This window comes from Motacilla alba, chromosome 17, assembly GCF_015832195.1.
Source record: "Motacilla alba alba isolate MOTALB_02 chromosome 17, Motacilla_alba_V1.0_pri, whole genome shotgun sequence".
Lineage (NCBI taxonomy): Eukaryota > Metazoa > Chordata > Aves > Passeriformes > Motacillidae > Motacilla > Motacilla alba.
This window is the reverse complement of record NC_052032.1, coordinates 5801650-5827268: the sequence shown is the minus strand read 5'-3', so window position 1 is coordinate 5827268 and position 25619 is coordinate 5801650. Positions and strand designations below refer to the sequence as shown.

Sequence of the window (25619 nt, the reverse complement as noted above, 5' to 3'; positions counted from 1 at the left end):
TGCTGTCTATAAAGGTTTTAATATCAGTATAAATAGGGCACAGTTACAAAAAACTGCAAGACTGGAGCAATGGAATTTTGACGTAAAAACCTTAAGTGAGGCCTTGCTCTTCAGAAACACACACAACACACAGACTGCAGGGTGCAGGGAAGGCGTGAGCACACATACACCATCGTGCCTTGAACCATTCAGTACAAAAATAGCAGTAGAAAGATGGTCTCTGAATTGCTGGCTGATCCCTTGGGTGTGCCTTAGCTGGACTCCACGCAGGAGATGCAGATTGCACCTTGTGTTAGGAGCAGAGTTAATGCCCGGCAGAAAGCATCTCCACAGCTTCCCCAGCTGAGGTACAAGCTATAAAAATAAAGGTTTTGACTGTTCAGTGCTTGTACCCAGCCAGGATGCTCTGGCAGACAGGGAGAGCAGACTGTGCACGTGGGCTGCTCATGAGAGCCAGCTGGGCTCTCCTTACATTCACTCTGCTCCTGGGTGGCAAGAGTTCCGTGGGATCTCGCTGCTCAGGTGACACCACTGCCCACACGTGGCCTCCCTCCCTTCCCAGTCCTCATTACAGCTCTGCCAAAGGTGATGCTTTCTGTGGTGGATGTGAATTGTTCCGCAGGTCCTGACAAGGGAGGCAGGGCCAGGATGGGATCTATCTCTGCACGTGTCGGACAAAGGCCTGCACCAGCTGAAACAAGGGCTCCTGCCCCTCTGGACCCAGCTTGGAGGCAGACTTCCCTTGGGGAGAGGGAAGGACCCCGCTGGCAGGTGAAGAGGGACCCCCCCGGCGGAAGTACCGGGACAGGCTGGAGAGCAGCGTACTCTGAAATTCAAGAGCGCAACAAGTCAAGAAGGTTCCAGCACCTCCCCTCCCTCCCCCAGCCCTGCCGTGGCACAGGAATGTGGCACACGAGCAGCCCGGGGCTGTTCAGCCATGCTGGGAAATGGGCAGCCACAGACAAGACACACTGAGCAGTGAGAGGACAGCTCGAGGTGCTCACCAGCTCCGAGCTGAGCTCCTGCTTCATCCGCTGCTTGTCCCGGGGGTGCACGGCCGGGTCCCGCAGGTACCGAACGGCCTGGGAGATGAGCAGGTAGAAACAGTTCTCCATTGTAAACATGAGCAGAGACCTGTGCAAGGAAGCACGAATCAGTAGGAGCCAAAAAGGTCATCACACTCTGGTTTCCAGGTCAAAAAGTTAAGGGATGTACAAAGACACACAAATGCCTCTAAACTTCAGTTCTGATCTGAGGAGCTCGGACTGCTGCTTGGCTGTAACTACATCGAGTAACTAGAAACTTACTTGAGGGTTTTGGTTCCCTCTTGCATATTCAGCCCTGCAGCCTGAGGGAAAGGTTCTTTCTTCTTATCCATCTTCGAGGGAAAAAAAGACAGGCATTAGAGACAGGAGATAGCAAAGAACTGCTCATGCTCTTCAGAGTCTCATCTGAAGGAGCACTCTGGGATCACTGCAGCTGCCGTGCTCCCAGACACACAAAGGGCCAGTACCTCTCCCAGCATGTTCAGGGCCACGTTGACTGTGGCAAGGAGGGTCCCAAAGGAAGGTGCAACGTCCGAATCAAAGGCTGGCGTGGTGAAACTCAAGACAAAGAGCACGTTGTACTCAGCAAGGTCCAGTGACTGTGGAGGAACAGAAAGAGGAGTGAGACCCAGGAGGCCATGAGGATGGTGTTGCCATAGGAACAGGAATACCCAGTCCCTTATCATGCTTCTTATATGGAGAAATAGAAGCACTGTGATTATTTCCCGAGTCTCAGGTGTGCAGCTTGGAGCAGTGAAGTGTCCTGCACAGCACTGCACTGGATCAGACCCCAGGGCTCTCCTCACACAGCTGCCATCACTGGCACACCAAAGTACTGGCTGCTCCCAGAGGCACAGGAGGATGTTGCCTACCCAACACTTAGCAGCAGGACACTGCCAGAATAAAGGATTAAACCTTCCTTTTCTGAACCTGGAGACCAGGCATTGGGTCACACCACCACGGGAGCACGACAAGAGCATTTTTCCTGTAGAATGGTATCCTGAAGGTACAAACCAACTGGGTTATAGTCTGCTCCATAAGGTCACACATACGCAGCCTCGTGCAGATCACACAAAAGCTCAGCCAAGTCTTCACGCTGTGCAGTGCCTGATTCCCAAGGCAAATTCCTTGTCTCCTGCCTTCCTGCTCTATGCAGAGCAGCAGACAGATACACAGTGGGGTCACTGTATCAAGCAGGACACACACATCCAGAATATCCCTGGAAGTGCTGGAAACCCCCCTTCGGAGCACCCACCTGATCCAGGAGGATCTGGCAGACATCAGGGGTGAAATGGCGCAGGGCGGCGAGAGACTTGCTGAGGATTTTGAGGAGGCTGTACTGCACTGTGAGCAGGGCCTTCTGCTCTGCTGCCTCTGACTCGGGGCTGGGGTGCTTGGAGGAGGCCTGAGGGTTACGCTGCACTCGGGGAGTCACGCTGGATGGAAGGGAGTCGCCGTTTTTTGTCTGTGGAGAAAGAAAAGAGAAAGTCGTGAATACAGAGAGGATTATTTTGCACTAAGACAAATGTTTGAAGAAAAAAAAAAGTGCTGTGAACAAAGAGAATGAGGAAATAAGGCACCCAAAGTGTGTCACTTGCTGAGAACCTACAGTTGGCGTGGGCTGGGGAGACACTGCATTGCAGGGAGGCAGCTGCAGAGGCTGTTTGGATTCCACACTCAGGAAAAACAATGACCAACACACCAAGCCTGAGCCACGCTGAAGGAACTCTGCAGCAGCAAAGCATCATCTCCACCTCGTGCATCTGAAGATGTCCCAAGAATGAGAACTATCTCCCTTTAACAAATTAAATCAAATTAAGGACACAAGGCCAACAGTGGCTTAACTAATGGCACTCCCGAGTCCTACAGCAATGCAGCCTCTTTATAACAACAGGCCATTCAGCACAGGCTGCTGGTTATCTAGGACTGCCTTTACACAGTCCAAAGATTTTCAGACTCCAGACTACTCTCTGCACATGTTTTTGGGGTTTTTTTGCTGTGAAGAAATGCAAATCCCAACTGTTGATGGGTGTCAATAATCACCACGAGGATTATCAATAATCCATTCAATATCCAAGACCCTTTATAATGAATAATGCTCCCTTCTGACAGAGAGCATGGTAAAGTTTGGTGTAGGATCCTCACCTGCAGGTAGTGCTGGAGCATTTTACGGCTGTGCAGGAGGGAGGTACAGGCCTGGCACAGGTAACACAGATTCACCTGAAAGAAATAAAGTCAGGGAGAAATCTCAGAAAAGCTCAAACCCTGTCTATTCACTGCCACTGCCTTAAGCTAGAAAATCCAAACATAGCACTGTGACCATAAGGATCCACGTAGTCTCTTCATTTCCCAGTATTTTCTTGAAATCACCTGGCACTAAGAACTGAAAATAAGCCACTGAATTCCCCAATTTACTTTACCAAGCTACCACTTCCCTCTCTCCCAACAGATATTTCCTTACTCGAGACAAGGTACTGACAGAATGGGCAAGTAAATAACCTCAGCTGTAATTCCCATTCAAGGAGTGCTAATAACAAAGTGATTTTGTGCCATTTTCTCTTCAGACAACCAAATCCCTGCACTCCAAGGCAACGTATTATCCTGATTCCTACCTGCATGTCCCTCATAAGCTGTGGCAGGTGGAAATGCCACTCCTTTGTGAAATTTGAGAGCTGAAGAATGAAGCCAACAGTGTGATCAGCCTCTTCCAGACAGGCCAAGCTCTGCACGGTCCGTACTGCATTCAGGCACTGGGGAGGAGAGAGAAGTAAATCAGGGCCATGACAGACAAGGGACAGATGGGCTGACATCCCATCCTCCTCTCACAGCTATTTCCACTGTAACCCTTCCCAAGGCAGCAGTGACTTTTCAATGCATCTGCCCTTTCTGACTCATTTCCACTGCTGTTGGCACAGAGGAGCCAAGTGAAGCACAGAGGCAGCTTGTGACATACCTGAAGGATCCTCTCTTGATGGACACCCACGAAGTCCAGTGCTTCTGTCAGGAAGTTGTATCTCAGTGTCTTGAGAAGACGTTCCATCAGGGACATGGAGAGGCGATAGACCCCGGGCCAGGAGGGGGCATCCAGGGACTTCCGCGATGAAGCAGATGTCTGAACAAATCAATACAAAAAGAAGTGACTATTTTCCCTCCACACCACTCTGGCAGCCTCCAGCCACAGTCTGTGAGGGCACGGGAAGCTCTCTGGGTGCATCCCCAGCTGGAATGAAGGAAGCAGCACCCACCTGAATGGCTCCATTTGTGCTGAGCTGGTACACGCTCAGGAGGGGCAGGCAGACACTCTGGGTGACACCAGCTCCAGCCATTGCTGCTGCTCCCTGCAAGAACAGACTGCTGCTGGAATCTGTGCCTCTGCTCTCTGAGACTCAAGAGACTTGTGCTCAGTAGATATTTCTGTCCTTTGCACTGTCGCCACCCTTTTACAGAACTTTCATCTACACACACCTCTGTGTTGTTAGAAGTTCAACATCAAGAAAAGGAAAACTGAACCTGCATGACTGTACTCAAAATTCCCAATTATCCCCTGCTCTGATATGGACATAATCTTTGCAAAGGGCTTTGGAACAACCTTGTTTTCACCTAAAGCCCCACACAAGTCGAATCTGAAATAGGTAACTAACACTTTATTAAAACTAATGAAGAAGCAGGTTCCAACACTCAATGCTGGTTTAATTAGGGGGTGTTAGCATTGCAGAATCCATTCAGAGAAAGTGCCTGCTCTAAATGACAGGTCTGCCTGGCTGGCTCAGCTTTTCCCCAAACATCCCACGATGGAGAACAAGGCACACTAAGCAGGTGTACATACAGGACCTGCTGCTTGCCAATCTCCAAAAAATACCCCTTTATCTGCAGCTCATTGTTCAGCTGCATCACAGACAGGATAATGAGATAAAAAATGAGACAGACTTTTTTTGTGTACAGCTATGTACTCTCGCTTCTCTGCATCCCTCACCTGCTGAGTCCTTGCTAAGGTCAGCAGCAAATGTAACGAGGCCTCTGTGAAGTGAAGGTTTTGTTTAACTCTCAGGCTGATCTCCAGTGCAGCAAAGATGGTAGGAAGCACAGGGACTTTCCTAGTAATCTGCAGCCAGTAGTCTCCATCTTCATCTACTTCACAGAGCTCCTTAGCCAGGTGCAAACCCAGAACACACACCTGCAGTGACAAGGAAAGGTAGGTAGGTACAGGGCTGTACCAAGAAAAATATCAAAAGCATTTACTAACACAACCTGAAGTTCAATCATTCTCAGAATCACAAATGAAGGCTCCTGGTATCCCTCACACTATAGTCTGTACACCTCTTGGCTGTATAACCACTCATGAAAATGTTTTTAGAAGAGGCAGCAACAGCCAACTTCCCAGACTGATGTGAGCCAAGAAAACACCAAGTAATTCTGAAATAGGAGCTGCTGAAACTTCCTCTGAAGGCAGCAGGCTACAAAGGAAAGTTGTTCCAAGCATCATGAAACTTTTGTCTAGAGAAGAGACAAGGCTGCAGCAGATGAACAGTCCTTACCCCGTCTCGCTGGTCCTTGTGCTTCACTCGGGAGGCATCGTCAGTCTCCATGCTGTCCTTGTCATCTGCAGCATCCCCCAAGGTCAGGCTGTGCCGAGTCTGGTCCAAAAGGGCAATGACCTCATCCTGGAGAGTCTCACACACACTCAGCACCAGCTGGGGGTACTGGGGGATGTCATTCACTGTGACACACACAACAGACACCAGTCAACACACAGTCCTTGTTCTCAGCTTTCCACTTTAACTGGTAACATCACTGAGCCACATTTCCTGGAATTAGTATTTATCCTGTTCTCCTTTCAAAACCTACAAAACAATGTGAGCAGCTGTGCCTAAGTTAGCTGTCTACATCTAGGAGGATATATTAAGGGATTACATTAATCTCAATAACAAAACCATGCAGTTTTTGCCATACAAAGTCACATAAACTCATGGCATGTCAAAACACAAATCAAGCACTACTATGGACAGATTATTCCACCACAGCAATTCCTACCCACTGCTCCAGCTGCTGGTATCAGCCTATGCAGATTGGGTGCAGTCCACAGTCTGTGAATCCATATAAATACTACATTCTTATCAAAAGCACTAAAATCAATTGTCCCACCTTTTACCAGCATGACTAGAAACTCAAATTCAACAGCAAAGAAAACAATTAAAATCAAACCAACCCTCCACTTTCTATTTATTTTTCAAACTGTACAGGTTTGCAGAGCCAAAGCAGTGGGGCAAGGAACACAGACAAGTAACCTGACACGCTTTTCATCACACTTGCCTTTGTATGTGTTGCACAGAGAAATACTGCCCAGATTTCACTGAGGGCCTTCAAGTGCCACTGCACTGCCAGACGCCCCACAAGGGACAGGAGTAGTGACCAGACTGGTTCCTATGGTTTGTAACAAAATGTACCCTTTCTTGTGTTTGGGACTTTTGTTATCTCTAATTAGAAATCCATGTCAGAATCTAAGCTCGACAGTCACCCTGAGAGAGCCTGACTTACACATCCACTGAGCTGTCTCCAAAAACACACAGGAACTAAACTGATCAAACAGAGGTTATTGTCAGGGAAAGAGAAGGGAAGACATGAACACACAGTGAATGAATGGTCAACCTCACCTTTTTCCAAAACAAGCTAAAGAAGGGAAGAAAAAAGGAGAGAAGTCCCACAGGCTGGTGACTACATTCAGCACCCTGCACTACTACCAGCACCACGTGTTTATCTTGCACATGACATGCTGGGTGTAAGGTGTGTTCAGCCCTGGCACCTCGACACCTGCACATGCACCACCTCACCTTTCATCTCCTTCATTTGCAGAACAGTGATAAGAGCTGAGAACACTTTGGCTTTGGTTTTCTCCATCATCTGCTGATCTGCCTGTAGTACTCCCTCCAGAATCTGCGTCAAGGAGTTTATGATTTTATCCACAGAGCTCAACTCGCTGACAACAAAAAGGGAGAGCTCTTCAGATTAGACAAGATCCCTCAATAAATAGACTGGCTTGAATGAGCTGTGTGGATCATAAGTTATATGATCCCTAAAAACAAAAGCAGTTCCTCAAAGTAAAGTTTAAGTCACCACCTGGATCTCACTAAAGACATTCCACAGAATGAGAGAATGCATTTTCCTTTCATTGTGAGAATCAGAGTGAGAAAGCAGGACTAGCTATCACAAAAACTCTTTTGCTACTTTTCACCAGCAAGCAGGAAACCAAATTAGCTGTACTGCTACCAGAGATATCTCACAATTTCAGCAACAACCAAGAGACATTTGACATCCCAAAAGAGAATGCAATGATAAGGCTTCAGTTTTCTCCCCAGATCACTAGAGCAAAACACTTCAACATAATCTCCCGAAGTTTTATTTAAACATGACCTCCAAAGTTTTTATTTCTAGCAGTGACTAAAAAATATCCAAACAAAATACCTACCTTTTCCACTGCTTGAGCAGGATCAGAAGGAGGGTACAGAGCATAGACCCCAGCTGCAGACAGGGCACTGACATGGGAACCTGGAGCTAAGGAGAAGTACAGTGAGAGTTACAGCTGGAACAGTCACAGGTAGAAACACTTCAGAAATGCTCAGCCCAAGCACCAGCACCAAATGACCAAGTTTGTTCTTCAGCAGAGCTGAGGGGACCAGGGCCAGGACCCTCACAGGGTCATTTAGTGATGACAAGAATGACACATACAAAATAAAGATTTAAGAAGATCATCAGTTCATGGAGAGAGAGAGACTCTGTTTCAGCCCATTTCACAGGATCTAAAAAACCCTAAGATTACAAGCATCTGTAGGAATAGTGCAAAGAAGATAAGCAATTAGGAAATGAAAGAACTGACAGGAAGCAACACCTACCAAAACCCTGGTGCCATTTAGCACATCCAGAAACAACTCCTGATGAACTGCTGAATCAGTCAGATGCATGATATCAGCCTAAATTAACAAAGATAAAGATCAATCAGCACAACAAAAGGTTCATCTTTTAAGCAGCCTAAAATCAGTTTACTGTTTTGTTACTTTAGGAATCCAACAATATTATAACTGCTGAGTTTTAGAGAAATCACTTTAGTCCTACATTATCACTGAGGAGAAGCTGGTAATGACTAATTGCTTAATGGTGTATCCCTGCCTCCCTCAACACAGGAAAAGCTCGTCAGGATTGCAGAATTACTTAGAAATCCTCTAAAAATTATTTACTACCTCTCTCCTCTGCTGAGAGGACAATATGCTCATTTTGATCAAACAGCAAAACACCCACTCTAACCCCTTGCACCATGCTCATGCCAACCTGTACTGTGCTCACACACACAACAAAACTGAAAGAAAAAACCAGTGAATTCTGCTTAGCTGGCCCTAGGAAGCTGCTGACATTGTACTACTCAAAATGCTCACTTCAGCCTCTCATGCAGGATAAGAGACAGCCCTTACATGGCTGGTGGAGATGATGAGCAGCATCCTCCAGGCTGAGATGAGCATTTGGTACTCGGTGACAGAGGCGCAGCTGCTGCCCTCAGTCTCTGCCACGTGCTGCGCCAGCGACTTCACGTACTCGGACCAGTAGGCGAAGCGCTTCTTGCTGGAGAAGCTCTTCAGCGTGTCCTTCAGGGACTGATCCAGTGAGCCCCTGGCCAAATCAAGAGGAGAAGTTATCTTCATTTATTCTCGGGTCGGAAAATATTCCTCTTCTGAGATTCAAGGAGGAAAGCCAAGGACACAGCTTGCAAGTGAGGGTTATTCCACATATTTGACCTGTGCAGGGAATCCCACTTTTTGCATCAAATATGAAGGAAAAACATGATCCCTGAAGAAAATCTATAATTTTTTTGAAACAGATTTTGGTTAATTCTGACTTTTCAATGTATGAAACAGCTGTTACCTTTAGGAAAACAAATCAGGTGGGAGAAAGCCACTAAATGTGATTCCATCACTACAGGTTTACTCAGCTTAGTTGACAATTAGCTTTAATAAATACGGTATATTCTTATTTTAGGATACAAGGAAAATACTGATACACTCTCACCTAAAGGCTGCAGAAGAATGGTAATATCTTTCTGCAATTAGTGATTGCAAGAATCTCAAATGAATGTTTGTCATGTGTTCATGAATGACCCCCAGGTTTTCACTGGATTACATATGCTTTGCCCATCAAAGCCCATATGGTGTATCAAGAGTTAACACACACAGTTCAGATAACTAAAAACTACAGGGGTGAAGGACAGACTACCAAAGACTCACTTGACAACATAGTAGATCTCCAAGCAGATGATTTTCATTATTAAGGCACAGGTATCCAAGACACTGAGCTATGAAGACAAAAAAAAAAAACCCAAGGGGGGAAAAAAATCAAAATCTGAGCTCTACAGGGTAAGTGAAATGATCCCTACCCATCCACTTGGGATGGCTGATACTCCAGTTCTGCAAGAGACTTCTCCCACAATAGCAATACTTATGCCATTTTGACCACAGACTGGTGACAATAGGGGCAGAATACTGTACTCAGAGTCTGAACTCTTCAGTGAGAGCACAGGGCTTTCAGAATGAAGGAAGAAACTCGCACAGAAAGGAAGAACAAGAACTTAATCAATTCCTCCGTGATATCAGTCAGCCTGAGCCCACATTATGGATACACTTCAGAAGCACACCTTCTCCAGTGAGTGTTACCACAGCTGCCACAAAGCTATTTTTGTTTTATATGTGAATAAATAGCAGAGAATTTCAAAAGGCAGCTCATGGCTGCCCAGTCTCTGAAGAGCCAGACAGCATTCACTTCATCTTCTGCCTATGTTTAACCCACTTGGTCACAGCTCCCTTTCAGAAGCTGTAAGCAGAGGGAATGGCCACACACATCACTTAGAAACCTTTTCTGAGGAGTACATAAATCCCTTCATTTGGTTTGGATGTAACTCACCTCTGATGATTCGGAAGGCGGAGGAAGGGTCCCAAAGAGGGGATTAGTTAAATTTTCCCAAAACTTTGGCCTAAAAGACATAAACAAAAGTATGATCAGTTATCTCCCCCACGCCACGTGCCTAGCAGCAATTTGAGTGCCCCAAACTTTGTAGAAAATATGCTTTGGTAATGCAAGTTTATTTAGCTTTATATAAAAGAAACAGAAATATATTTGCTTCTGACACACTGAGGCTTCTCATCTTCCACACTCAAAGCCCACATACTGCGTACCCTCATCGCACACTAAGATACAAATGTCCCTGAAAAGTCTGATAAACCACAGAAAGAGCGTTCTGGAAAAGAGGAAGGAAAATGCCTTGTCGAGGAACACCAACTCACTTTGTCCTCAGCACGAGCATGGCGCTGTCACGACGGTCCTGCCACAGCGCGTGCAGGAAGGCGATGGCAGCGCGGTGCAGGAGGGGAGGGCACCAGTACCTCTCCTGCTGTTTGGAGTCGATCAGCTCTAACACCACTTGGAGGCAACTCCACTCCCCCAAGCTGAATTCCTAAAGCAAGAGGAGACAAGAGGTTATAATGCTGGAGAACTATATTGTCCATTTGTATCCACTGTCCACAAATCTTTATCTTTCTCACTGCCAGAGTGTCATGAATGAGTGTTTTAAGGTCACTTAAAGAACAGCACGTGGAGTGAAGAGAGCAGGTCACAGGCACCCTTGATCTTAGTAGATGTTCTGTTCCTAACTCAGTATCTGCCTTGAAATACTGGGAAAAGTGTCTCTTTGGTTACAGGGAAAAGTGAAACTGGGATAGCACCACATCCATTACATACAAGCACAACCTGCCTTTATCTTTACATTAAGCACAACCTGCCTTTATCTTTACATTAAGCACATCAGGTTACAAGGAAGAACTATCAGATTTTAGCATCCAGTGCTGTAACACACACAAAAAAATGCCTGTGAGTCCTCGGCCAAGTATCTACTGCTGTACCTTTGACCCATCACTGCTATCCTTCACTTCCAAGTTCAGGAACAGCTCAATGAGCCCAGGTTGTGTCTCCACTGCCACTGTGAGGAACTCCAGGATCATGACCTTGATGCGCATGTCCTCGATCTTGCTCTGCAGGTGGGTGAGGAAGGCGTCGCGGATGGCGGCAGCATCGCTGCCCAGGCAGGCGTACACGGACATGGGAGCAACCTGCCCATGGAAACAAACACCAGAGGGAAAAACAAACATGCTGTACACAATGCTCAATTCTACATAAAAGGTGACTGCATTGAAACTCAAAAATACTTCATATTGAATCTATGAACCTATCAAAGTAGGCTGTCATTAAGCAGGAAGAAACGTGACAAGTGATCCAAACTCTCCTCTTGAGCAATTTTACTCTATCCTCACCTACTTCTCAAAGGTTACAAAAGAAATAGAAAAGACAAAGGAAAAAACTGGTTTGGAATCACATTTGTTGAAATAAATAAGCCAATATCTGGATTTATATGCTTTTAGAAAGCTACAAATATTCTGATGTTTAGCAGACAAAAAGAGTAAGTGCAAAAGGCTTCCTAAGTTTAAAGTCTACCTTTATCAAGTCCAGAAGTCTAAAAGTTGAAAGGTCCCTATAAAAACTTAAACAGGATACTCTTCTCAGTAGGATGGTACAATTCCAGGTAGGAAGGTCTAGGAATTGTATTAAAGAGTGTGACTAGAGAAAGCTGCTCAAAAATTGGGAAGAGAAGAACTGGAGGTGCAAATACTTTGCAGAAAAAAAAAAAACACTCATGGGATGCCTCTCAGTGAGTGCTGAGTGACTTCTGAAACAGCAGATCACATCAGAAAACTAAAGGATCCTTTGGATGATTTTTCATGTGCTCTGTCTTAGGTGCCATCAGACCACCCTGCTTCAACTGACTTGTACTAAGCTCCCTGACACAAAAACACCTGAGGAGACTATTTGAAAAAATGTCAGTGGTGGAATCAGTCACAAGGGGAGAAGCAAAGGAGCACTGATGTGTGTCTTGTCTTACTGTAGCCAGTCGTTTGAGCAGCTGGATGGCCAGGCGTGGAAGTGCAGGGTCATGCTTGTGGTAGATGTATTTGGCCAAGACAGCAATAAGGTTGTTTCCATGAGCACCTGGAGAGAACACAAATAAAATCAAAGAGAAGAAACAACAAGATGTAACTATTTACCAAATAATGATTTACACAGCAGAAGATGAGAACTAAGTTGGTAAGAACATCGTATGGGTCCAACCAGAGGCATTAACAGAAACTGATTTAGTATATTCTGTAATTACAATAATCTCATTACAAAGCAGCAAACAATAAGCCATGTTTGATCAATCCTTTAAAAGCTGTCCCAGAGGGGAAGAATGCCTTAGAGGAGGAAGAAGAGGCATTCTCCTATCAGTAGCAACCACTGATAAGCCATGTTTGATGGCAAACAATAAGCCATGTTTGATTAATCCTTTAAAAGCTGTCCCAGAGGGAAAGAATGCCTTAGAGGAGGAAGAAGAGGCATTCTCCTATCAGTAGCAACCACTTTTTGTAACCTGGAAACCTTAACCAGTGTTTGTGATGAGACACACAGTGGCATTTGCAGATGACCCTGAAGCACAGCTCCCAGGCTGCCCCAGGGAGCAGTACCCACCATGCTGAGTGAGTGCCTGCTCCAGGGGAGACACCACGCTGGACGGGGGCTTCAGCCGGATGACGTTGTTGGTAACGGAGAACGCCAGCTTAACTGTCTGGATCAGCAGCTGGCCTTGGCCTTGGGACTCATCACTGCGGCCAAAGAGAAACCAAATAAGGAACTGTGCTCACAACCAACCTTTATTATTTGCACAACATTCACAGAAGAAACTCCATCAGAGTTACTAGACATTCTCACTCGGAGCCAGCACACAAACAGCCACACCCCACTCACCTGCTGGACTGGGAAGCCATTACCATGTCAATGGTGTCCACCCCAATTCCCATGATGTTGATGACAGCTTGCCCCGCCTCCGTGTTGGCCAGGCTGAAGATGCACAAGGACTGCAGGCTGGGGGCATTGCTGTGACACAAACAAAGGACAGTGTCACCAGTAGCACTTGAGGCATTTTGCCACATTGCACTTAAAATACTACCACAAAGTAACCTCCTCATTTCTACACCCCCTTCCTTTACTCTCCCTGCTACTTTCACCAGAGTACACCAAATAGGAAAGTGCATGGCAGTCTGTCCCAAGAAATCTATGTTCTCTTTTCCTTTTTTTCAGCAGAAGTTCTAGAAACCAACCCGATTTGCTCTGTCCCTAATCTTCTGCTACCCTTCCTATACTCAATAATGCAGCAAAGAGCTGAAACCAGCACTACACAGCTATGTACTCCCTCCTAGTCTTTTGAATTCAAAAACTGAAACAAAGTTACAGTGATTCCTGCACTGTAATCCAGGCTAGTGCAGCTGTGAGACCTCTCACCTGTCTTACCTGCTGCGAGGATCCATTTCAGGGCATAAGTTCAGTATAGCATGGATCAGCTGCAGAATTAGGCACCCTAAAACAGAGATGAAATGGACTACTCAGTTTTTGAAAACTTCTGCCTCGTTCCTAGTATTTTCAAAAACAGTATCAGGACATGTACAATGCAAATCCCAAATGGCTGCTAGAAAAAAGAAGGCAGGTGATCCCTTTTATTCTGTTCCCCTCATAACCCAACTTTTAACAACCTTACCGATTTTCTCTCTCACTCCATGAGAGTTGTATCTCCATTTGTGGTAATTTGGTAACATTTCCTTCAGAACAAACACGATGCAGGGCACCAGGCCTTGGCTCTGGGTGCTACCAAGTTGTCCCTAGGAGAAACAGAAATGTTATTTAACCAGGAAGGGAACAAAGACACTTTTGGAGGAAGATACTTCTTATTGTCTTTGAAGTGTGAGAAAACCATGGAACACGGGAACATAGATTTACAAGCAATTTCTAGTCTTTTGTAGTCATTTGAGACAAATCAAAATGGTTTTTTTGTAAGAATCACATCAGAGAAAGCACAAAGAGCAGTGCAGTAGGGAGAGTCAAGCAAAGATTACTTAGAGAGCCCTGCTGCAAAGAGACTGATCTCAGACATGGCTGAGATCACTTTCATTTCTCAATCATAACAGCTCAGAGCTGGTGTCACAGCAGAGCACTCCAGAAGCACTCACCCGGACAAGAGTTGTTACCAGGTTCAGGAAGGAGATGGTAACACTGTACTCGCCTTGGGGCTGTTCCATGCTCATCAATAGGTTTCCATAGCCCCCAGCATTCATTCCCTCTGCACTGTGAAACCAGCAAGAGAGTTGATCACATGAATAGCAGGATTCTGACGTGAGTGAGAGATGTCAGGTGCAGAGACTGCACACCGGCAAAAAGTTCTTATTGCATGTTATGAATTGGTTAGGCAAAAAAAGATGGAGTGGGGAACATGAATACCTAATCATGTGATTCATACTGGACAGTGGATTGGCAACAAATGGCAAGAACCCTGTGTGGTGAAGGTCAGTCCAAACCTGCAAGAGAAGAGGTACAGATACTCCCTCTGATTTACATGTAAATGTAGTTCTCACCAGCAGGTCCTTTCCTCACCTTGGCTGGCATCCGAGAAGCCAGGACTGTCAAGCAATTGACACAAGAAGCAATAACATCCACAGGGGGAGAGATTACAGTTGTTAGCCTATAAAAGAGAAACAGCATGCATGGAAAAAAGCACTGCCACCTGTGGTCTAGTCTGTTTTTTTATCAAAAAGCTTCTTTCCCTCTCACTGAAGTACACACATATAAAATTTAAGCAGATAAATACAGACATCAGAGTCAGCACTTTCAGTCTAGACTTGCCACCTCCCCCTCACACCTGAGTCAGATCAATTCACTGCCAGAGCAAGGCTGGCAAGACAGCAGGTTGTCACAGCAAACAATAATTATACAGCTGAACATCAATTCCCAGGCAGTTAACTCTGGGAGGAATTAATAATTACAACTGTTTTGTCGTAATTCAGTAACCTGTGAGTTACTGCTCTAATGCTATGTTTTATCCCTGTTTCATGTAAATATAGCTACTTATCAAAATTACCTTTAAAGGGATAAAATTGCACATCTTTCAGGAAAGAAGTAGTAGAGGGGGCCATTTCTGCTGTATCAAAACACTAACCAATATGTAACCAGAATAGTTTTGAGAGCTGAACACCAGTCTTGGGGAATTCAAGCACTGATACACATCCTGTAAAGCTCTAGGCAAAAAAAGTAATCAGCTATCCTTCAGGTCACTCCATCTGCTTAGGTACCTCTGCTGTCAGGGACTCACCTCTGCAGGAGCATGTAGATTCGTGATGTGATTGGCAGAAGACAATCTGCTATTGATACATCAGTGCTGATGACTTTATGAACCAGATCAATTATGGGCTTGACCCTCTGGCAATGCTGAATCACATCTGGGTAAAGAAAACCAAACATTAGAATACAAAATTGCACTTCAGCAGTAATCAAGCCTGGAACAATGCACATTTATCTTACCATACATCTGCATGACTCAAAACCATCCATCTCCCATATCAAAAAACATTTGTTTATCTATCTCAATTTTTTCCCCTATCTAAAGTGTATCTCATTACACTACACGCTCTTGGCCTTTTGCAGTGAGTTTTACAGAATGATCACCATCAGGTTTCTGAATAAGTGTTCCATGCTCTTCCAAATGTACTCAGAACTGTTCAATCCTACTACTAACCTCACACTGACACCAATTAATAATGATTTATTCTCTTTTACACTCCCAGCCTGTCTCACCTGCTGTTGACACAACATGGAGCAGCATCTCAATCTCACAGGTGAACAGAGTCCAGCTGCTGTAGGAATACTCCCAGCGTACCAAATAAGCCCGATCATCCAGCATCACTTGGCCCACTGTTCCCTGAGGTATCCGTAGATTTGTTTGACCTAGTCCTAAAGATTGAAGAAGCAGGTGAAACAAAGTCACAAATTTACCATGAGCACGAAGCCAGGTAAAAGTTCCTCAAAGCATTTCAGTAAGAAAAGGTGAGTGCAGTTTCCTTACCAAGAGGATAGAGGAGCTTTGGAGCCTGTCTTCGCCACAGCGTGCCGTCCTCATGGGAGATCACATCTGGAGGCTTGTGCTTGTACAGCTCAATATAGAAGGACATTTTATCCAGGAAACTGTATACCTGCATCAGAGAGAGCTTCAACAACACAGCCAAAGAGCCAGAGCTTCTTAAAAATTTATCTACCAGGTCATTTCCAGTAACAGGCAAGTTTACTTGAGGTGCACAACAATATCCTTCTAATACATCAGCCCTACCAAAACATTACACAGCCCTCATGTTCAGACAAGTCTCATCTAATGAATCAGGTAAGTACCACCTGAAAATTAGCATCTTTATTTTCAACCATTAAAGTTGAAAAGTTTTCTAAAAGCAAGAAAACAGCATCCTGCAACAGCACACAACTCTGAAGGAGCCATGTCCACTGTTCTTAGACAAAAGCTTACGTCTGCTATCTAAGACTGCAATTGAGATAAACACATGCAATGGAAAGAAAGAACCACAGAGCATGTCATCCCTGACTCGAAAGAAATAATCTCCCAAACACCAAGAGAGATCCTGTACCTTTTTTGCAGTAGATTTATCAGACACAAGGGCTTGGAGCAGCTGAAGGAGAGGAGTGAGAAGATGGGGGAACATCCCACAAACACTGTCCAGGATAATACCCAGACCTGCAGTAGGTTCCTGGTGGTGGAAAGAGAAAACAAATGTCTTATTACTAAAAAGAAAAGCTAAAAGAGTCTCAGTATAGCACAAGGTTACAGTTCTATTTTAAGCTGTACATTTAACATTAATCATGCACAACAGTATCACTCCAGTGACTGGAGATCACACTTGCACAGACTAAAGCATGAGGCAGTCTGCAAGTATAAGGCAAGAAGTAAGACTGTAAGGCATTACACATCATCCTAATTCTGTGACAACAAAAAATAAGCACAATGCTTTTGCCAGCAGTTAGTTCAATCCTTGCAGCCCCAGCCCTGCTATCAACTATCACCTATATTAAAACTCCTTCCAGTATCCTTTTCAAGTGTAAAGCCAAGGCTGTACCTAAAAAGCAGGAAAGGGCAAAAGTAAATCAAAGATAGATGCAAATGAACATTTGCTCCTCAGGCCCTCCTAGAAACCAACTCACTAAATACAACCAGCCTGTTCCTTTCCTAAAAGGGAATCTTTATCAGGTCATAGTTATAAACAAGGTAGGTCAAACAAATTGCAAACACACTCACTGTCTTCCAGAAGAGCTGAGGAATGCTGGAAGCTGCCAGAACTTCACATGCAGCATCAATTATATCCTGCAAAGGAAGACAGGATGGAAAAAAATCAAAGCTACTTTACACAGGAGGATTCTGTCCCAACCAGGTTCTGCCACATCTTTGGAATTTAAGTTTCCATCTTTACCCACCAAGATGTAACTACTTCCAGTAGCCAAAACACACCCAACACACCCACCCACAGACCACAACCTAAAGCCATGCTCCTCATCATGAATGAACTGGCCACAACAAACATGTCCACAATATCTGCAGAGGGCTGGAAAATGTCCAGTCCAACTCAGAAATGGAGTTGGTATTATTTCCATTATTTTGGGAATAACAGATCACCAATTAGTTTCACATCCATAGGACTGCAAATGCATGATGTGCTCTTTCATTACTAATCTGCCAGTCTGTAGAGCTGTTTACCACATTTGCATGGTGTAAATGCAGTAGGAAAACCAGCAAATCACTCATTTCGGTCTCCCTAAGCCACATAAAGCTTTCAAATTTGCTTAAAGCAAATTTGCTTAAAGCACATTTGCATAAATTATGCATTTTTGCATAAAGCTTTTCAAATTTGCAGTCTGAAATGCAGGATTACAATTTAATAGGCAATTAGCATCAGTTATGACAGGTAATTTTAAATTATGTAACAAATGCAAAGGCTCTTGCATGCTTACCTGCTGATTGCCCAACGTATGTAATTCCAAAGACGTCAGGACAAAGGAAAGAAGTCCATAAATACACATACAAGCTGTGCTGGCAGTACACTGCAAAGGCAGAATACACAAGGCTGTTATAGCAAAGATTATGAATTACAAACACGCTGTAACTCTACTCAGTCTGCTTTACACACCAAGTAACTGACTTTTTAATGTATCCTGCTGCAAAAGGGCAGCAAAAAAGGGAGCAGTCATTAGTTAAGCTCCACATTAACATGAAATATTTCACTGAAAGGAAAAGTCTTACCATTACCATTATCACTAGAAATGCCTTGCAGGCATCAAAATAAATAAAAAAGCACTCAACATTTCTAGGGATCAAAAGGATTTGCTTTCACTGGCTTCTGTCTACAAAGCAGTTTACCCTAGTACACCATGTTTTCTAATGAAGCCCTACACAGAGAAGAGTGCAGAGTTAAATCACCCAATACTCAAGATCCAAATACACTTATAGAGGCAAATCAAAAACTCTGATTAACCGGAGTCTATTCTGCTCCAGAGAGATGTAGTTCCTTGCTTTACTTAATTCTCTGGACATAACAATCTGTTTTGTTCCAACTTGATTTCTGATCCTCACTGAAAGAAGATTAAGATGATAGAACATGCTTTACTGCATGTTTGAAAAGAACATTGGTTCAATCGTCTGCTTCCCATCACAGCTGTACATCAGGAGCAGTTAGACCTTCAAAAGCTTACATGTACAATTGAAGAAACTCACATTCTTGCCCCCACTGCTGAGGGATCGCAGCAGCTTTGTCAGATACTGGAAGACATTCAGCTGGATTGCAGTGCTGCCCATCCTCCTGATGATGTTTGTGGACTCATCTGGGTTTATGGTGTGACGGAGCAGAGCCCAGGCCAAAAGCACTGGAGCATGATGTGAGACATCCCCTAACTGCAGCAGCTGATTGTCCATCTCCTGCACAGACACAAATCAAAAGCAAAATAACTGAGATCTGAAAGTAATTCATACTCAACAAGCACACAGCTGACTGTATCCTTCTCGTGGTATGTGGATACCAGTTTCTACACCTGGCCAACAAGCACAAGGACCAGAAGTTTACAGACACAGCCTGGGCAATCACAGTAAGTTCTGTATTGTTGGGCTTGAGGAGGGTTGGTTCCTCTGCCAGTGTTTTACCTGGTGGATGTGCTGATTGTTGGCCAACTTGTGCTCCTCTGTTCTGTCATCCAAAGCGCGCTCATGGAGGGAGTCAATTTCCATGCCTTCCACCAGAATAAGAGCACTAAAGTAGCTACAAGCAGTAGAAGAATAAAAATAAACATTTGAGAATTCAGGTGAGGCTTTTTGTTAAACTATAGATGGCAAAAAGCAACCTTTAGTTTGCTTTGTTCATCTTTCTTTGAAGCAATAAGAAATTACAAAAAATGAATAGCTTATAATCCAAATTTTGTCTTAAAATGCTGGTACAGAAAAAATACAATCTTCAGAACTATCCTTTCTGGTTGAACAGACAAAAAAGGGTCACTGAAATTTGAAGACAGCTTTTCCACCTTTATAACTCTCTGCTACTAGGATGTATGGCAGGATTCTCATTCCCCCTTCGAGTCATGGCCCACACAGAACAACAAAGGCTTCATTATAAATGCATTTTTTCCTGAGAAAAACAATTGTTTTGCTCTGTACCCACATCACAAATACACACAACACTTACCCAATACGATCCACGAGGTGATCCATGCTCTCATCTACTAAATGTCTGTTGGTTTGTCTTGTGCCAAATCCCTGCTCCTTGAACATCTTTGCAAATGCCAGGAGCTCCTCAGGGGCCATTTCAAAGTATGCATAGTAGAGGAAGATGACTTCCAGGAGCATGGACTGTTCCCGAAGGCACTGCACAAACCACCGGGAAACCTGACGTTCTGTCTGCACGAAGGAAAGTTCCACCATCACATGTCAGAGCTCACAGGGCAGCCAGAGCAGTCAGCAGCTGAGAAGTGTGGAGGCATTTCAACAGCTTGTGCAGCCAGTGAGTGTGTCAATGGCAAGGAAAGCCACTCTAGGTCCAGAGAGATCATGAACAACTACACATAAATGGCTCCGCTGGCCCAGTGTTCTCCACAGATTTATTACAAGGAACAGTAAGTTTCATGAAACTGTCCCTGAGTGAAAGTGTGTTCTGTTACAGAGAAAACAAATTTTATGTTTCTTGGACCAGGAGAAATGTCCTGTTTAACTGCATCCGTACAGATGTATTTTCCAATATGCTACATATAAAAAACAACTTTATAAGTTTGAGAAATAGTAGTAAGAAACAAAATACCATGAGATTCCCATGTGTTTCCCATGTGGGAGCTTCTGCTTTGTACAGCGCTTCAAACTGCTTGCGGTAATTCGGAACGAGCTCCTTGTCCAACTTCTCAACGCACTGGAAGTACTGTGCCTGAAAGAAACAAACAAGCCCATGAACTTCTCACAGGCACACTCGTGGGCTTTTTGCACAAGCAGGGAACTACCCCACAGCCTCCATATTTAGCCTGTTTCAATGGCATCCTGTCCTGGACTCACGGTGTAAGGGTGTCTCTCGTCCTGGAAGTAGGTGAGCAGGTGGAGGACGCAGCGCAGGATGCAGATCCTCTCCTCATAGTAGTAGTCAGCCAGCTGTGAATGTAAAGTGCCATCAATACCAACCTGGCACAGTGTCCAACTCCCTGCCACCTCCCTCTCCCAACCACTGCCAAGGCCTTCCCCACAGGAATACAGAGTTACTACAGATGGAATTTCAACGGAGCACCTCTGAATTTGGAGAAAATAACCAACAGTTAATTAACGTTAAAGAACTCAATCTAGCACTGCCATAGCGACAGGTCTATAATTACACTGTTAAATGAGAAAAGATGGAAAAGAAAGGCAAAAAGACATCCCTATTACCCTCTGTCAGAAACGATCAGCAATCTTGCCATGACACACAAACCTACAAGCTTTGGAAAATAAGGCAGTGTACATCTACCCAGCTAAATTCCCTAATATCCAGCCTAAAATTTCATTTCTGTAGCAATTACTAACCTTCTTCAAGTCTACGTGCACATCCCTCAATTTCAGAAGCACTTTCTAAAAGCCATGCTTTATATGAAGGAATACTTTAATTATTTCAAGATTTTCCACTGAAAAAAAGTAGGTTTGCTGCCAACAGATCTTTTCTACAGAAAATACAAATGGAAATTACTAACCTTCAGCATCAGAGCCTGACTCTGCCTTTCGTCCTGAAGAACTGTCTGTAAACAAAATATGACCAAAAAAACAGCTACTGGAGAAATACCTACTGACAAAATCTATGTTCAAAAAAGACAAACAAATAAAAGACAATTTTTCTTTCCGGTTCATTTGGAAAGACAGATTCCAAAAGCACAAGGCCAGAACACTCATTTTGAACTACACATTTATTTTTCAGCTCCACTCTCATTCACAGATCTGTAGCTTTTCTGTATTCCTGTGACAGAGAGAGGAGCTGAGTTCCTGCAGAGATCCAAGAAGGAAGAGATAAGCCTGGATGCAGCTCCAGAGAAGAAAAGCTACAAAGCCACTTCTCAGTCAGAACTAGGATTCACATGTGACCATCTGCATCAAAAACAACAGGTATTAAGGAAAGACATGGAGCAAATAGAACATAAATGGGAGCTATGGACCTTCAGGGAGTCTCTTGTTCCTCTGTAATCCTCTTGAAGATAAGATTGTAACAACTGCACACTCTGCTCTTCATCCAGACCCTGAACAAAAGAAAGATAAATGATCTGAAATTAATAAAAGGCAACTGAATTCATTAAAGATTAAGATTCTCTCCAAATACTCAGGCAGCTCTTATCTTCAAAACAAATAACATGCCAAAAGAATATTTTTGCACCAAGCAGATGCTTTAATCAGCACTTCTTTTAAAGCCAAATACACAAGCTTTAATGTCACCGAGCTGCAGTTTAACTTCAGCTAAAGGAGCATCAGTCATGGAAATAAAGGTACCACCAGCCACTGAACTCTGAACTTCTGGCTTAAAGAAACCTTGCAGGTAAAGTGAGAGGATTGTCAAACAAGGCAAGTGATTTAAGGGACATCAGTTTTTTAGCTGAGCAGTTGGCCTGGAAGAACACAACTCAGACCCACAGCAGGTGGCTGCTGCTGATGAGGACCAGGAAAACCACAGCATCTCAAAGTTACTTTGGAAGTTTAACCTAGAGCCTCAACATGGACTTCAACATCCTTTAGATTACCTTGAACTGAAAGGACCTTAAGTTTCTCTCTACTCAACATCACAAAGGTTACTTCAGTATCAGAATCCTATAAAAATGCATTCCAGGGATAAAAAAAAATCCAAGAGCAGCTTCACTCACCAAAAACTTGCTGACTCTCAGGCCCAATTCTTTTAGTGGAGCAGCAACATCTTTATCAGCTTTAATTTTTTCTGCTGAAGTCGTACTAAAGTGAAAAGAAATTTTAGTCATTAAAAACACAGCAATCTCAAGGAAAAAATTAAACAGGCATAATTTCAAAGTTCTCCACTCTATCAGTTTAAACTGAACATTGGCTTCTTCCTCAGTGACCTTTCAAAATTTCAAACAATATTCTGTAACCTTTCTTTACTTACTAGGAAATTCCACATCAGAGATTCATTTCTAAAATCAGGCAGTGACTGTACCTTGGTGGTTTGTAGTATGACAGTCCCTCTAACAGCCTCTGCCAGTGCTTGTTCAACTCTGCAGCAATCTGGGCCTAAAACAGAACCAAACACCACTGAACAGACTCCTCAAAGTGCATTACCAATGATTACATTTGTTAAACTTCAGCAAAGCAAAGAAATCCCATCACCACAAAGAGGCAGGAACAACACAAGCCAGGTATCTGTGGCTCAGAGTGAATCCAGGTGCAGAACTAAGCAGGGCAGTGAGCAGCACTGCCTATTCCTAGGGAGAGTGGGGAAAAGGAGGCACTGGACTGGGTTTAGAGACATTTGGATTCCCAACCTCTGGGCAAACTCTCGAAAGCACAGGCTCCAGCCCTCAAAATAAGACAGCAGTTGTACCACACATGAACACCACAGGGCAATGCAGGCAGCAGCACTGGGGCCACTCCAGAAAAGGAACCACCTTTTCCATACACCCCTCCAGGCAGCTCATGCAGCAGCTGTAAACGAGCAGTGGAAGAATAAACAAGCAGCAGAGGTATGGGAACAGAAATCATGCTGAAAAAGAAGGAAGAGCAGCAGAAAATATTTTCACTAATATTCCAAGAGATGTACAAATGATATGTTTGGCCATGGAGCCCAGTAAGTGATGGCCAAACCTGCTCTGCAGGGAATGAACTTACTGGTTCTCTTAAAGCTGATCTGCCCAGCAGAATTGTCCATAATTCTCTGCTGCTCCTGCAAACACAAGGAAAAGGTGGAGAGCATTTTAATGATTAATGTTATTCCAGGCTTCCATTTAGCTTACACTCTTCAAACCTGCAATTAACTTGCAGCAAATGACACCGCAATGTGAGAAAAATGATTTAAGGAACATTAGCTTTTAGCTAATGAGCTTCAGATGTCCCAGAAAAACCAAGGAAAAATCCAGAGAGGGTGACAACTGACACAGCAAGACCTGTGAATTCCCATCAAAGCTTCACATTGGTATCAGGTTACTGGCTCAATTTGATTTTGCTATCTGAACATTTAAGGCTCCTAAGAAGAAAACGGAAGCATAAAGCAGTGTTCTGTTACATTCAATGCTCTCCTTCAAACAAGTTTTTCCATCAGTTTCATCCTCCACTCTAAGCAGAGCATAAAACTGTAAGAAGTGAAAAACTGCACCATCTTTACACAGACACCAGAACATTTACACTCAGCTTCTCATTTCTTCATGAGAACTCTGCAGAAAAGCCAACCTGCACTATAAGAATTTACAGATCACACCCTGACCCTGGCACATGCATTCAAAAAGTCTCCCTACAACAGCCCCAAGAAAAGATATTTGCCAAAAAGAGTATTTCATTTAGATAAACTGTGATTTGCTAGAAACACATTACAAATCAAGATTTAAACACCCCAATTCCCCACACAAAGACTGTCTACACAAGAACACTCATTGCCTTATTTTTAGAATAACATTATTAAAATAACTCGCTGTGGCAGTGAAAGTCATCTGTGACTTCTGCCATGTGGTGACACTTAATGAATGACAACACCTGTTATTTCCAGCACACCCATCAGCATAATTCCTCCCTGCTCATTCCTCGAAGGCTGGGTGCGCTTCTCTGCCATGAACCCCTCCAGCCCACACAGAGCACCCAAAGGCCCAGAATTTACCAAGAACTGAACAGCAAATTGAAATAAGTGATTCAGTGAATCCCAGGTTCGGTGATCATGTCAGATCAGTGCCTTCATTTGTCTTGAACACAGTTTCTTTCACTTATTGTCAAATCTGAGCCCCAGCCCAGCAACGCCAGCCCACCTACTTTTCACTCCTTCACAATCCCCTCTGTGAATAAAACAGACCGGGGGTTGTTGTCCCCTCATTAATAAGGCTCCAAGACAACTAAGGAAGGAAAGCTCTCTGTATACGACCACAAGTAACAGTGCCGTCATTAATTTAATAAAAATGAGACACTAGGGAAACTCCAGAACATAAAAGCGCTGTAATAAATGACAAAAAACGTGCTCTGGAGAAACGAAACCACCGAACTAAGCTGCTCACTGAACACGGGATTCATTAAATCGCTTCCGTTACACATTTCCACGTGTGTATTTTGACGTGCACGTCTGCAGGAGCCGCGCGGGAGGCGCAGCCGGCCCTGGCGCGCCCCTCGCCTCAGGGAAGAGCCGAGCGTCCGCCGGGCACCGCCGCGAAGGGAGCGCGGAGCGAGCCCCCGGCCCCGCCAAAGCGCCGGCAGCCTCGGAGCGCTGCCCAGCCCTCACGGAGCACGACAGCGCTAAATGACCATAGAGCGCCGGCAGCCACGGAGCGCTGCCCAGCCCTCACGGCGCACGACAGCGCTAAATGACCATAGAGCGCCAGCAGCCACGGAGCGCTGCCCAGCCCTCACGGAGCACGACAGCGCTAAATGACCACAGAGCGCCGGCAGCCACGGAGCGCTGCCCAGCCCTCACGGCGCACGACAGCGCTAAATGACCATAGAGCGCCGGCAGCCACGGAGCGCTGCCCAGCCCTCACGGAGCACGACAGCGCTAAATGACCGCAGAGCGCCGGCAGCCGCTCCACACGGCGCTCGCTCTCCGAGCCGCGGGTCCCTGAGGGTCCCCCAGCCGGGGGGGCGGGGCCTCACCGCGCGCGCGAGGCGGGGGCGGGGCCAGCCCGGCGCGCGCCCCGCCGCAGTTAAAACCTCCCGGCCCCGCGCTGCGCCCCCTCCCCGCCGGCCCCTCTCGGCCCTCGGTCCCGCTGAGCGGGGTCCGCCCGCAGCGAGAGCCGGGGCCTCCCCCACGCTGCCCCCGCGTTCCCTCCGCCCGAGCGGCCCCGGCCCCGCACCTCGCGCTCAGCCCGCCCGCCGCCATCTTCGCTCCGTTGTCACGTGACCCAGGGCCTGCCTCCCTCCACCACGCCGGTGTCACGTGGTGCTGTCCAAGTCACGCC

The 25619-nt window shown here is 45.1% G+C and overlaps 1 protein-coding gene across 1 annotated transcript; it reads right to left on the bottom strand.

Annotated features, from left to right (window-relative positions):
- On the bottom strand, positions 1-25619 carry NUP188 (nucleoporin 188). The gene is made up of 44 exons (XM_038155950.1): positions 25515-25619; positions 23359-23413; positions 22691-22764; positions 22386-22470; positions 21690-21770; positions 21234-21278; positions 20572-20664; positions 20327-20446; positions 19718-19929; positions 19183-19297; positions 18760-18960; positions 18000-18089; positions 17290-17355; positions 16625-16744; positions 16057-16183; positions 15789-15944; positions 15307-15433; positions 14592-14679; positions 14439-14515; positions 14171-14285; positions 13702-13822; positions 13458-13524; positions 12915-13043; positions 12639-12772; positions 12016-12122; positions 10982-11188; positions 10367-10536; positions 9987-10056; positions 9314-9381; positions 8507-8702; positions 7934-8011; positions 7510-7595; positions 6875-7020; positions 5582-5763; positions 5020-5220; positions 4292-4384; positions 4000-4158; positions 3659-3796; positions 3192-3266; positions 2302-2511; positions 1514-1645; positions 1308-1378; positions 1005-1134; positions 1-826 (listed from the first exon to the last, which is right to left on the bottom strand). Exons 1-44 carry the CDS (start codon positions 25538-25540, stop codon positions 656-658), a joined length of 5214 nt encoding a protein of 1737 aa, XP_038011878.1. The 5' UTR covers positions 25541-25619; the 3' UTR covers positions 1-655.